We start from the raw sequence: 14,100 nt of genomic DNA, 5'->3' as shown, positions 1-14,100 counted from the left end.
CAACTTCTCTGTTGTGAATTTTCATTTCAGAATAAACACAACAAGGGACTTGACAGAACAAGGATTTTATACAGCTGAATATCTTGGTAAATAACTGACTGAGCAAGAAAATCAAAAAAAGTGGATGGTACGTTCACCTTCAGACAGCGTTGAGGGCTTACTTGTGTGGGTAAAGTGAATGCGTAGTGCGCAGACTCCAGGGGGCGACGCTCATTGGTCAAAGGTACAGTCACTGCTGTGGAAGTTGATCGTATTCAACAGTGTGAAGTAAAGTGACGTGGAGTGTTGCGGACATGGCAAGCTGTCGTCTAAAACTTCAGAAACTATGAAAGGAGTTGTCACCACATCTTGGGATAAGCAGTCGTAATAGCGTTTGCCTCACAGTGTCAGACTCAACGTTGATGAAACAAGCTTTTCATCCAAGAATTTAACAATACGGCGCTTAGGACCGGCTAGCCAATTAGCTAGCTACCAGGAACAGCCGCTCCGGTGACGATAGCTGTGTAATGTCCGCGTTATGCAAGTCAAATATTGTATTATCACCTGAGCCAAATCATGAAGCGGACGAAGAAGAACTTGACTGACCGCCGTTGACCTACACTGTACAGAAACCGCACTAGTTGGCTTGCTAATCTTATCCCAGGAGTCGGCTGTGCGGGTAAACATCAGGACCGACCGTCACGATGAGCTCTCTGCTCCGAGGTGAAGAGATGTGTCTGGCCCAGCTGTTTCTGCAGTCTGGGTCTGTCTACGACTGCATCAGTGAACTTGGAGAGCTGGGGCTGGTGGAGTTCAGAGACGTAAGTCCCGACACGGACCGGTTTGAATCTCCTGGAACTCGGGAAAGTTCTTGCCGAGTTTGCCAACCTCGGAAAAAGTATTGAACAGAGTGGTAGACGTAAGACAACACCCGCTGGTGTCCATATTGTGTGAATGTATGAACGTTTGTAACTTTTATTTACAAAGTAAGTACGTAAAATGGCCTGTGTAGGTACTTACCGCACGGTTTATGACAGCTTGTCCCTCAGATGTTGATATGCTTCTGTATCAGTGATAAGTGATGATGAGGATTGTTAATGGTTCTTTGCTTGACTAAAAATGTCCCCTGGACCTGTTTCAGCTCAATCCCAGTGTCAACGCCTTCCAGCGAAAACATGTCAATGAGATCAAAAAATGTGAGGAGATGGAGAGAATCCTTGGTAAGAATATATTGGTCTTTGATGTACAGTTTACTAAAAAGCCCCCCTCACCCCGATATATTTATTGAGTGGATTTAAGGTTAAGCTTTAGGCAGAAAATAAGATTCTTTACCCAATACAGGATTAAGAAAAAGGTATGACGGGACTGGAGAGGCAAAAGCAAGAATACATGAAGCCACGGAAGATCTACTCACTCAGCTGAATTAGGAGCCAGTGACCCTACAGTCATGAGAAATGTCAGCTGGTTGTAGTTATAGTTGAATGAAGTACAGTCTTTGGTTAACTGGTCCGTGCATTATTAGATTAAAAAGAGAACCACACACTGTCAGACTTGGTTTCAAATCCAGTTATTCAAAGGTTTGTCTTGGTAGTTGGAACACGTAAAAACTGTTTCGTGTGTTACAAAAGATTGCTCTTTGTTTTTAACAGGGTACCTTCTGAGGGAAATCAAGAAAGCAGATATTTCACTGCCAGAAAGAGATGTGAACCCAGTGGCTCCTTTACCCAAGCACGTCATGCCTATAATGGTTAGTTACTTGCTTATTATCAATGCTATTCACATTATTAATATTAATAATAAGTCACTTTGGGAAATCGTGAACTTGCTATCGAAATAATGGATGCCATGTTAACCAATTTCCCCAATATTTATGGGGGTGTAAAATTTTCTAAATTCTCTACATGATATATCGCCACATTAAAAATACTCAATTTAAACTCTGCTGAAGGTATTATGGCACAGAGTACGATTTTTCAAACAAAACTTGCGTTATCAACAAAACAAATTCACATTTTCTGTCTGCAAAGCTCTCATCATTAAAAAAAAAACAACAACAAAAAAAACATGATAGTTGATGGAAAAACAATGGTAAAACAGAAATTGACCTTGTTTATGAGGAATGTGGTCCTATGAGAATTAGGCAACTAATCATCAGACTGTAGGAGGAGGAGCTGGAACGTGAGAGAGAAGCGATGGAGTATGATACAGTGGACCATGAATTGTAGTTTGATACATGAGTTTTACATACCCTTACAGTTGTAAGATATTGCATATCATTTTGTACAGTATCTGTAACTTTTTAAAAACATATTAAGCACATATTTTTACAGGCAATATAGCCTCTGTATTCTGTATTGCAGTCACAGACTGCTAATATCATGACCCAAAGACCCATGGTTCTTTAAAGTTCAGAAAAAAAAAATTGGTACTAATATATCTCCAGCTTATGCTGGAATTTTTTTTTTTTTTTGTGATGTGCTGTATGTTTATTATCATGGAAAGGGACAATAGGACTTTTTCTACATTAGCTAGGTAGGAATTAAAAATAAAACCTTAATTTCTTTTCATCGCCTAGCAATACCAGAAAAAAAAAAAATCAACTTAAAATCATGCACTGATCATTGCTGTCATGTATTACTCATATATTGATTTACAGGAGCAGCTGCAGAGGCTGGAGGCAGAATTAAGTGAAGTTACCAGGAATAAAGAGAAGCTACAGAAGAATCTGCTGGAGCTGACAGAGTACACACACATGCTGCGCATCACCCGCAACTTTTTCCAGAGAACTGCTGAGGTTAGTGTGACATTTTTTCATGTAGCCGGACTCTTTACACTCACATTTTCATCTTGTTAATCCACACAGTGTTGCAGTCAGACTTTTTGATTTCATGTTAATTCTCTCTTTTACACTTTTACATCTTTACTTGTAGCGAGATCCTCTACAAGTACAATATGAAGAGTTTCCCTTCCTAGAAAAAGACACAATGATGGACTACAGCAGCATGCAGAGGCTCGGAGCCAAACTGGGGTGAGGGTTGGAAATCTGATACTAATTATGTGTTTTTTTTTATGTTGGGAGTTTGATTTATTTTAGTGTTGAAAGCAGGTTTGTAAGTAATATCATAGAAAAATAAATATTGGTTGCACGGTAGCTGCTACACATTTACAGAAAGTTACAAATGAGACAAGTTTCCCTTTTATTCCCTCATAAGTTGTGTTCTCTGTCACTTCTGTCTGACTTTAGTCGTCTTACCAACAGACACTTTATTCACAGTACACTCATAAACAGGCAAGACATTCACTGGATGCAATAACTGAAATGCAGCTGTGGTTCTTTGCCAACAACATTTTGCTAAAACAAAACCTTATTCGTAGATTGTATACTTAGCTAAATGGTTGTAAGTGCACTACTTAAACATTTTAAATCATCACAAAGTTGATACCAAATATTTATTAGCAAGCTAGCTGCTATCCATCAGGCATACTGTTTAGCATGTTATAGAGCTTTGGACAGGCCTAAAAAAAAAACAAATTAGAACATATAGTCTACGTGATGATGTATCCTTAATAATATTTAATACACAGTTGTTTTAATTGCCTTTTGTAAGTCACCTCACTATTAACTGTATTAAGATCAAAGTTACAGCCGTACTGACTCAAAGACAAAAGAACACTTTAAAGATTGTGCCAGGAGAAAACTTAGTGAGCAGTACTGTATCAAATCAACTGATTGGAAAAATGTCAGCTATAACAACTACAGAATGTTTTTATGGGAGGTTTATTTTCTGAATTATCAGCCTACATGAAGGATACAATATGCATGTTACAGGGAACCTGCGCAGTATATTTTCTTCTCTGGGTGTCTGCCCAAAACCCTGATTCAGTTTTATCAATTCAAAATTATATCTACAACACAATAAAGTGTGCAAAAAAAATAATGGGCTCTGAATACTTTCTGAATATACTGTATCTGCAGTCGTGACACTGCTACTCAGCAACATAGAAAGGATCACAGCTACAGCTGGAAGTGTGTATTATGGCTTGGTGAGCACAATGTGGCATCAATAATGTACGATTTTAACAGCAAAGCCACGATCATTGTGACCGATCCCTTGAAGCTGTTTGCTCCAGAGTTTAAAAATCAATGGCTTCATAGTTAACGGGAATATAACAATAATTGACTCTTCTTTCATAGACGTTTTTTTTATGTGATGGACTTGCACAGAGTCTTTTCAAATTTGGAAATGTAATTATCAAAGCAACATAAACAATGTTTATGAATGAAAACTTTTTTTTGTAAAGGGTATTTTTGGTTTTATGTTATTATATTTGTGTCATTTTGAAAGTTAAAGATCCAGTTATTTTGCACATACTGCATGTTGGGCTGTTTGTGAACATTCTCATTGTCTTGCAGTTTCATTTCTGGGCTTATTCAACGGGTGAAGATCGAAGCGTTTGAGCGGATGCTTTGGAGAGTATGTAAAGGCTACACCATCCTCAGCTATGCTGAGGTTGAGGAGTACCTGGATGATCCAACCACAGTAAGTTATTCAAAGTCTTTCCTGAATTACGGTGATATTGATATATCAACCAAGAAGGCAGAAGGAACATTTGCATTAATCGCATACTCTATCTATATCTCACCTCTTAACTCGTCTATTTGCCAGCTAATTAGATTGGTACAGCAAGGTAACAAACTTGATTTATTTAAATATGATTAATTTACAGTAAATCAACTTTCATGACACACTTTTGAACCTCATCCAAGAAATGCTTCTAATGACAGATTGGATTTTAACGTCAATATCTGCACATAATAGGGACTTTTGTGAGACAACCTTGTACTGAATTTTGCAACTTTTAAAAGTGTGATCAAAATTGATTTTAAATAATGTAAACCATTACATATGTATATAAATACACACCATATTTTTGCTTTTTACAAGGCCATGATGACTTTGCAATGATCCATCAATTACTCGTCGAAAAATACTGAATATTAGTGAAATATGAATTATACAAAACAGCTTGTATTTTAGTTTTAATATTTAAATTATTTGCTCTATGCCACAGTGTTGAATATTACTACAAAATATATAGATGTCACTTTTGTTTGCGTAAGTGTGAGAGGAGTTTGTGAAGTACGTGCCAAGTATTATAACGCAGTAAAAATGACAAAGAAATGTGTCTTTGTTAATAGCTGGGTCAGAAGTGAAACGACTCTAGTGAAGCTGTCGTTTAGTATTTTCTTCTTGCTTGTTCTCATAAACAATGAGCGCTGTGATCTTGTCTGTTCATACCCAGTGACAGCACTAATCCACTTATCCATTTCCTCTGCCTGACCAGAAGGCTGGCATGCAGGGCTGCGACTGATGAATGGAATGTCAGACACATACTGTATATGTAGTACTTTCACTGTTGGAGAGCTAATTTTAAAATCCCGCAAAAAGAGGGGAAAAAAACTGGATAGAGAAAGCTGCTTTTTAGCATCTGTGAGGTCAAACTAGTTTCATTTCAATTTCAATTCAGTTTCCAATTCCAAATACTTTTTTGTTTATGAACAGCTTGATTGAACAGACTGTTTTAAATCCTATGTTTTTGCTTCCTTTCTAAGGAATGCACAGGTTTTCAACTGGAAACGTGACCACCACTTTAAAGCCTACCCAAGGCCAAATGAAACATCTCTATATCTTGTCGATGGCGTGTCATACACAATATGACATGTATAACACTCCCTTTTATTGTCTATACGCAGGGTGAGCCTACAAAAAGTGTGGTGTTTCTGATCTCTTACTGGGGAGACCAAATTGGCCAGAAAGTGAAGAAGATCTGTGACTGGTAATTTTTGCACACCTTTCATTCCAGGCTTACGTCTCTTTATTTACGCTTATTTTTTCTCTCTTCAGTAGTAGAGATTTGTAAATAACAGACTTTTTTTTCCCCTCCATAGCTACCACTGTCACTTGTATCCCTATCCCAGTAGCAATGAGGAGAGGAATGATGTCGTGGACGGACTAAGAACTCGCATTCAGGACCTGCACACAGTAGGTCTTCCATTTTTTTTAAGTATCTAATTATGCAGATGTTTAATTCATGACAGAAAAAGTAGTTCTTCTGTTTGTCATTCATTACAGGTTTGCTTATAAAGGGGTTGTCTGTCATCTCCCTGAGATATAAATACAAGCTAGATAATTTAAAACCTGAACTCTCCCAAGTAATTTTTTTTAATACAACATTTTCTAAAACAAGCTTGTAGAAAATGTTGTGTTCAGTGAATCATAATACATTTGATGCAATTAAGGATTTCTCTTTTGAACTGGTCATTTATGGTCAAAGAACAAAATGAAATGGCTGATTTATTTTCTGAAATATTTACCCATTTGTTCTCCTTGTGAGCCTTTGCAGTCACAGATACTGATTGACTGTGTTGCATGGTTAATCGTTTGGTAGCTATAAGCCGCTGTGACTGCAAAATAGAATTGTGCTCACCCCGTGTAGCACATGATCAACATCAGACCTCAGCCGAACCCCCCCACCTCACCCCGCTCCTCCTGTCTGCATTGTGTCTTAATCTCTTGTATTAATGCATGCAAACACTCACAAAAGCCTCTTGATGAAATCTTTCTTTCTTTCTTGTAATTTTCCATATATAACCAGAGAAATTCTGAATTGTCAGGTTGTGTCACCTTTATTTTATTTTATTTTATTTTATTTTATTTGTTTAAGTCTTTAATATTTCAATGCCTTGCACCACAGTGAGTCCTGTTTATCTGTCCCTGTGTCCAGGTGCTTCATAGGACAGAGGACTACCTGAGACAGGTCCTGATTAAGGCGTCAGAATCCGTCTACACCTGGGTCATCCAGGTCAAGAAAATGAAGGCCATCTACTATATTCTGAACCTGTGCAGTTTTGATGTGACCAACAAGTGTCTAATCGCTGAGGTGTGGTGTCCTGTCAATGACATTCCCACACTGCGGAGAGCCCTAGAAGAAGGATCGGTGAGCAAACTCTGAATAGAGTCGTTTATCCTGACTCTGGCCTCACTGCAGGCTTTTCTGTGTATTTAACCACAGCAGCTGTTTCATTAACTGGGGTATTGCCATCATGAAGGCAAGTCATGTTTGAGGCTTTTCTTTTATTTTGCCCACTTAGTTTAAGAAACATATTTTACATGACTTGGGTTCTGAAAGGCCGGTGTTAATTCTGTTTGTAGGCTGAGGAGAACAGAGTGTGTTTTTGAGATAAAGAAACTATGGAGAATAACTGTTCCAAAATTGGTGTATTTATCATATATCATCACAATGGAGCATTATAGCTACTGTATTTCTCACACTCGCATGTTAACACAGATATTTCACAATGATGTTTCAGAGAAAAAGTGGAGCGACAGTTCCTTCCTTTGTCAATCGTATCCCCACCACCGACACTCCCCCCACCCTGATCAGGACCAACAAGTTTACCTCTGGCTTCCAGAACATCGTGGACGCCTACGGAGTGGGAACCTACAGGGAGGTTAACCCCGGTAAGTGGGACTCTTAATCTTGCTGTAATTTAATTTTTTTTTTTTTTTTTTTTTTTTTTTAAATGACGCAAAAATGCATTACCAGATTAAACTTAAAAAATAACATGCAAGGGCCAAACTGAAATCCAAATTTATCAGTTTGGAGATCTTAAAAGATGCCAGGTCCCTTCATCAGAAGTTAAAGAGATGACAGCAAGGTGGCCATGCACTTTAAAAAAAGTCACAAAAAAAGAAAGTTAACCCTTCAAATTTGAACTCTTCATCCTATGATAACACCTGCATAATGTAACCAAAATTTAATCCATAATTAAGGTGAATTGCTTGAAAGACTTGGCCATGGACTCAGTCTAGGAATTTCACACTACTTTTTGTAATAAAGTCTTTCTATGATTAATGTACAGATCTTTCTGGTTTTAATTCAGAAAGTTTTGTGTAAGTGTATCTTTTCTTTTTCTGTTTTAACTGTTGTTGCTTTCATTTCTTGTGCTACTGATAAATTTAATATCCTGAACTGAAATGACGAGTGAAGCTGTCGTTTAGTATTTTCTTCTTGCTTGTTCTCATAAACAATGAGTGCTGTGATCTTGTCTATTCATACTTATCATATTTAATTATATTTTTTTCTTTATATTGACTTTTTTTTCCCCCACCAATTTTTAGCCCCGTTCACAATCATTACGTTCCCGTTCTTGTTCGCTGTGATGTTCGGGGACCTGGGTCATGGAGCTATCATGGCTCTATTTGCTTCCTGGATGGTGTTGTATGAGAACAACCGTAAACTTAAAAACACCAGGAATGAGGTCAGTGAGTACTTTAAAGCAAACGACAGCCATTTGAAACATTATTTGTGTTACTTAACAAATAGCAATATGTCTGAAGTGTAACTGAGAGAATTGATGTGTACTTTCAGATCTGGAACACATTCTTTGAGGGGCGTTATATCATTCTGATGATGGGCCTTTTCTCCATCTACACTGGCCTGATATACAATGACTGCTTCTCAAAGTCCCTCAACATCTTTGGGTCTGGATGGAGTGTGAAGGCCATGTTCAATGCATCTGTGTGGAAGTGAGTGACTAATGAGAAGATGGACTTCATTGTAATAGTAAAAATGGTCAAATGTGTTTCAAAATTTAAACACAAGATATTTGTGGATTTGTTTTCTAATCACATACATTAAACACACTCTTAGTTACACACGCATGGTTTTATTTGTGCCTAACAGGATGGATGATGTTTATGGGAATCGTTTTCTTACTCTGGATCCGAATGTTACAGGAGTTTTCAAGGGGCCGTACCCTCTGGGAATTGACCCAGTGAGTAGACAATATTAAAAGCTTGCCATCATGTATACACAGATTTGATCTTTGTTGCAAAAAGTCTTCATCATATTCACAAACACCGTAAACAGCACTGTAATATGTCCCCAAAATCACACATGCATGCACATACAAGCATATTTTTGTACATATAATAGACAAAATAGTTATTTGATTTCTGAATGGTTTACGGGCTACGACGTGAGTGGGCACTTCACATGTTATGGATTTTACTGAATAATAACCATTTGGTTCGTTGTCTCTAACACAGGGAATTAAAGAAACACAATTAGCCAACAAAGTATTTTTTTCTTTTGCTCTTGTCATTATACAGGAGTATTTTATTAAGACTAGAATACAAAGTAAAGAACTGTAGATGTACCGGTCACACCTTTCATCTACTGATATTGATACTGATCCCCAAACAAAGGGTATTTGCGATGACAATTAACGATCTGATACAGTTCAGTTTCAAATTGTTAAGCAGCTCCTTTGTGTTTCAAGGTCTTTACTAAGAGTTGATGTTTGATAGCATAATATTCTGTATAAACTTATAAAATGTTGATCCTATTGTTGCAAAGGTTAATAATATTCAATTTAATATAATATTCTTATAGTAACAGCTTTTAATGCAAAGCAGTCATCTTTATGGCCAGTACAGTAAATTTGATCAGTGCATCATTATTAAAAACAGTAGCTTGATTATCAGTAATGTCAGTCATACAGGAACACACATTGTGTGCTAAAAATAAGTAGGGTCCAATTCCTGGAATGAAAGTTATTACATCAATTGTATAAAGATAAAATCACTACAGCCCCTCCAGGCTTACATGGCTTTAAGCAATGAACAAAACACAGCTAGCTATTCTTTAGTTGGTTTAAATAAAATTGCTTGAGTTAATCATTCACCAGTCACAACGAATAAAATGTCAACTCTCCATTTCAAAGATTTGGAACTTGGCATCCAACCGCCTTACATTTTTGAACTCCTACAAGATGAAGATGTCAGTGATACTGGGCATCATACACATGAGCTTTGGGGTCATCCTCAGTACTTACAATCACCTGTAAGTACTTTTTTGTTGCTGTTTTTTTTGTTGTTGTTGTTGTTGTTTTTTTAAATCTTTGAAAGCCCTCAATATTATAGTTTTTAATAGTCTTTCTTCTTCTTGTCCAAAAACAGACACTTTAGGAAGAAGTACAAGCTGTACTTGGTATTTCTCCCTGAGCTCCTGTTCCTCTTGTGTCTGTTTGGCTACCTGGCGTTCATGATATTCTACAAGTGGCTGGTCTTCTCTGCTGAGAACTCCAGACAGGCCCCAAGCATTCTCATCCACTTCATAAACATGTTCCTCATGCAGGATGATGCAGTGCAGCCCCTCTACCCAGGACAGGTGAACAGCTCATCCAAAGCTCTGTTACTCCAGTACCTCTGTTCTTACTGAACAGATTCAATCTAATGTAAAAGTACTCTACAGACATCAGTGAGACATCATAACAATGAAATGTTGTTTTCATTCTTCCAGATGGGCCTGCAGATATTTCTGGTGGTCATTGCTGTTCTCTCAGTACCGTTTTTACTAGTGGGGAAACCTCTCTACCTTTATTGGCTTAAAAATGGAAGCCCCCGTCTAGGAATGTACAGGGTGAGGGTTTACGACACATGTCTGCCTATGAATATGTGCATGAATGTGAAAAACATCTCCAAATAATGGTTCTGAGTGTAAACATTCAATTACACCTTGTTTGACTGTGTGTTCTCAGGGATATGAGCGTGTGCGGCGAAACAGTGAGGAGGAGCTCTACCTGATGAGGGCTCATGACATGGAGGAGGGCAGCAGTCACAGTGATCTCTCCACCAGTGGAGAGCACCACACAGAGAAGGTCTGCAAATAACTCCACACTTATCCATTCATCTTACAATTCCTTCTATGTTACCATTTTTTTTTTTTTATTAGCTTTGACCTGTGATGTTGAATCCAGTTTTTGTTGTTGTTGTAATAGTTTGACTTTGCAGATGAGTTCCTTCATCAGGCCATTCACACTATAGAATACTGCTTGGGTTGCATCTCCAACACAGCCTCTTACCTCAGGCTCTGGGCTCTGAGCCTCGCACATGCCCGTGAGTAATGATGGTTTACAGTATAAGACACGGGTAGTGTGTCTCTCCTTGAAGCTTTTACAAGCACATACTTGATGCCAGGTCAAAATGCCACTTCTCAATTTTGTCTCTCTTCTACAATGTAACAACTTTAAGTCTTCAGTTACCCTCCAGCAGACTAGAGTTTGTTAGTACAGATACCAATCACTGCAATCTGCTTATACATAAACCTGCAGATATGCAATACATTTTCTTGAAAATGTCATTATTTGTCACCCGGACTAGATTTCTGCTATTGATCTTATGGACATGAAATCAAAATATAACATGACATTTTTAATTTGTGGCTCCTTCTTTATTCCCTGCATTTTCTCACATTGTATGTGTATAAAGCAGTTCTTTAGATCACCTCATTAGTCCCTCCAATTAAATTTAACCCTTAAGTCATTTAACAATGATGAGCGGAGATATTAATTGGAGTCTAGATGATTGACAGGCCTGATATTTGTCTGTATATTGTTAACTGGCATGTCCCCTTTATCTCTGTTTGTCGTATTTTCCTGAATGGGCGGTGCACATACTCACTTCCCTGATTTCACAGAGCTATCAGAGGTGCTGTGGGCCATGGTGATGCAAGTAGGACTACGAATGGACACCCGCCTCGGAGTTTTTTTCCTGGTGCCCGTGTTTGGCCTGTTTGCCGTTCTCACTGTGTCCGTCCTCCTGATAATGGAGGGTCTGTCTGCATTCCTTCATGCCCTCCGGTTACACTGGTAAGAACAACTGCTCAAGTACTTGTGTTAACGTCAGAATCAATGTGCTTTGAATGACATCCATGTTTTTATATTCATAACTGCTATTTTTTTTTTTTTTCCCCTCAGGGTGGAATTTCAGAATAAATTCTACAGTGGGACAGGAGTCAAGTTTTGCCCCTTTGCCTTTTCTCTCCTGCCTTCCAGCTTTGAGCACGATGGCTTACTGTGAGGGGACTCTGTTGTGATTCTCTTAGGTGGTAAACTTAGCCAAAACAACTGATATTTATTTTCAGCTTTTAACAATTTGTCATTTAAAGAAAATTGTATGGTGAGTCAAAAGTTTTGAAATGAAGCACACGGCCCTCCCAACTGTTTCAAGAACACAGACCGAACAGAGTGTGCTGTTGAGAAATCAGTGTTTCTTATTGGAAATTCATGTAACAAAGGGTATTTTGTACCAGGATCAGTATACATCACTACTGAACATTTTGAGGTTAAAATGTGAGGCAAGGATTTGATGTGTAACTCATACTTACAACTGGCCATCAAATTTTTACATGATACAATTGGTAACCGTTGTTGATGTCATTTTATGGAGAATCACATCTGCCAAACTTAGAATAAATAGAAAATGATATATTATCTTAGTATTGGATAATGTAACTAATAACAAAATGGAGGGCCTTAAAGTTTGGCTGCGCAGAAAACAATGGTTTTGAATTTTTTTTTTGTGAAATTTCCTGATTAAATAAGAGAAACGGTAAAATAACATGTCTTTTCCTTCAAGAAAAATTATTAACTTTAATCATTTTTGTTTCCCCAATCTTCTTTTCTCCACTGCCATTATTTATATTACTTTAACTTTTTTTCAAAGTTTTGGCAGATTTGGTTTCCATACACTCGGTTGCGAGCCACCTTTCAGTCAAATAGGTCTTGCTCAACTTTTTGGTGCACCGATTGCCTTACAGAAGTACAACCACGTGACACCTTATTATATCTTTCTTCAGTTTCCCTGGTAGCCCTAGTTTATGGTACCACAGTGAAGGATCGTTAACTTTTCATGATTGAAGAGTGTTTAGGCAGATGTGTGATGAGATGTATATACTTTTACAGAATTATTTTTTAATTTATTTTAAAAAGTTGCACCAGAATTTCAGATGAATGTTAAGGAAATATAATTTTTATGCATTCACTGTGTTGCCTTTGCTCCTGCCACCTACTGTACATTTGAACATTCCATGCATGGAAAACATAAGTCATTGATATGTTGACTCTGCTCTGCTGGTTGGGAGCCCCTTACTTTGAAAGATCCCATGTCCATTTTCAGCGCAGTGGATAGGGCTGTATTAAATCTTCAGATTGGGTTATGTACTTATGTCAGGCACTACTATTGGCTGATTTTGTGATGTTGTTCATACTGTATGGAATTGGTATTGGGATTTTTTTTTCAAAGAGAAGGAGACTTCATTGTCATCACTCTTGCTTTATTGAATTGTCTGGACTTTTTCACTGGTAACACAATTTTATACAGAGAGATGCTACCATGCATTTAAGATAGTCAGAACCTTCTCTCAAGTATTTGTACTTGATCAGTATGGCGTCAAATCTTGATGATACGAGTGGCAAGCTCTGTTTTATTTGGGCAAGTGATATTTCAGTTGTAAATATTGGTTAGTTAAAACTAAATTGTCAACTGAAGGGTAATTGTAATTTTTTTCAAATGCAGTCATAATTTTGCTATCGATTATTAAGTGTCATGTTTTTTCAGTGACAAACACTCCATGCTCCACTTCTTTGAAGAAAATTGTCCTGTTTCAATAATAAATTGTATTTTTTGAGTTGCTTTTCCCTCTTCGAGCCCATAAATGCATCTCGTACTGTTCCTGGGTGTAGATAACATGGAAGTCATGCTTTAGAATTCATCCTTTTCCTATGTTTGAGGTCTTTGAGCATATACAGACCAAATCTTACCTTAACCTTAAATCTTGTGTACCATCCTGGTTCTAAAAGTGCTGACTGTGATTTTCTTAAATGCAGCTGTATTTTGAGGGGATTTGTTTTAAATGTACACACACCTTACTGAAATATCATTCCAGTAATAGCAGTTACTGTATTGATCTAATACATAAAGATGAAAAAAAACAATCAAAAAAATAGGTTCACTAACAAATACTAACATATTGTGTTACGATAAGTTAAATTGAAAAAAAGAAAAGAAAAAGGTAATAGAAGACACCAAAGTGAATATAATTTTTTCAGTATAAACTTATTTTGATCATTAAATGTTGCTAAATTCCACTCATTAACTTTAGTCTTTCTTTATTTTATTCATTATGATTGTCAATTGGTCTATTTGGTAGTCAGTCATGTGCAACCACAGGGCCACCATGCCATTCAAAACAGTAATTTGTAGGTACCAGATC

The 14,100-nt window shown here is 37.4% G+C and overlaps 1 protein-coding gene across 1 annotated transcript; it reads left to right on the top strand.

Moving 5' to 3' along the window:
- The first annotated feature begins 273 nt into the window (after window positions 1–273).
- On the top strand, window positions 274–13,970 carry atp6v0a2b (ATPase H+ transporting V0 subunit a2b). Its single transcript, XM_069178079.1, has 20 exons — window positions 274–800; window positions 1,121–1,199; window positions 1,629–1,726; window positions 2,636–2,773; window positions 2,910–3,007; window positions 4,394–4,520; window positions 5,735–5,817; window positions 5,930–6,023; window positions 6,766–6,978; window positions 7,352–7,502; window positions 8,163–8,302; window positions 8,413–8,570; window positions 8,728–8,818; window positions 9,770–9,888; window positions 10,005–10,215; window positions 10,348–10,467; window positions 10,586–10,705; window positions 10,826–10,943; window positions 11,524–11,695; window positions 11,804–13,970. Exons 1-20 carry the CDS (start codon window positions 684–686, stop codon window positions 11,904–11,906), a joined length of 2,550 nt encoding a protein of 849 aa, XP_069034180.1. The 5' UTR covers window positions 274–683; the 3' UTR covers window positions 11,907–13,970.
- Window positions 13,971–14,100: the final 130 nt, after the last annotated feature.

This window comes from Embiotoca jacksoni, unplaced genomic scaffold (genome assembly GCF_022577435.1).
Source record: "Embiotoca jacksoni isolate LCO1_2020_lvr unplaced genomic scaffold, fEmbJac1.0.p SCAF_8, whole genome shotgun sequence".
NCBI lineage: Eukaryota > Metazoa > Chordata > Actinopteri > Embiotocidae > Embiotoca > Embiotoca jacksoni.
This window is presented reverse-complemented; position numbering and strand designations above follow the sequence as displayed.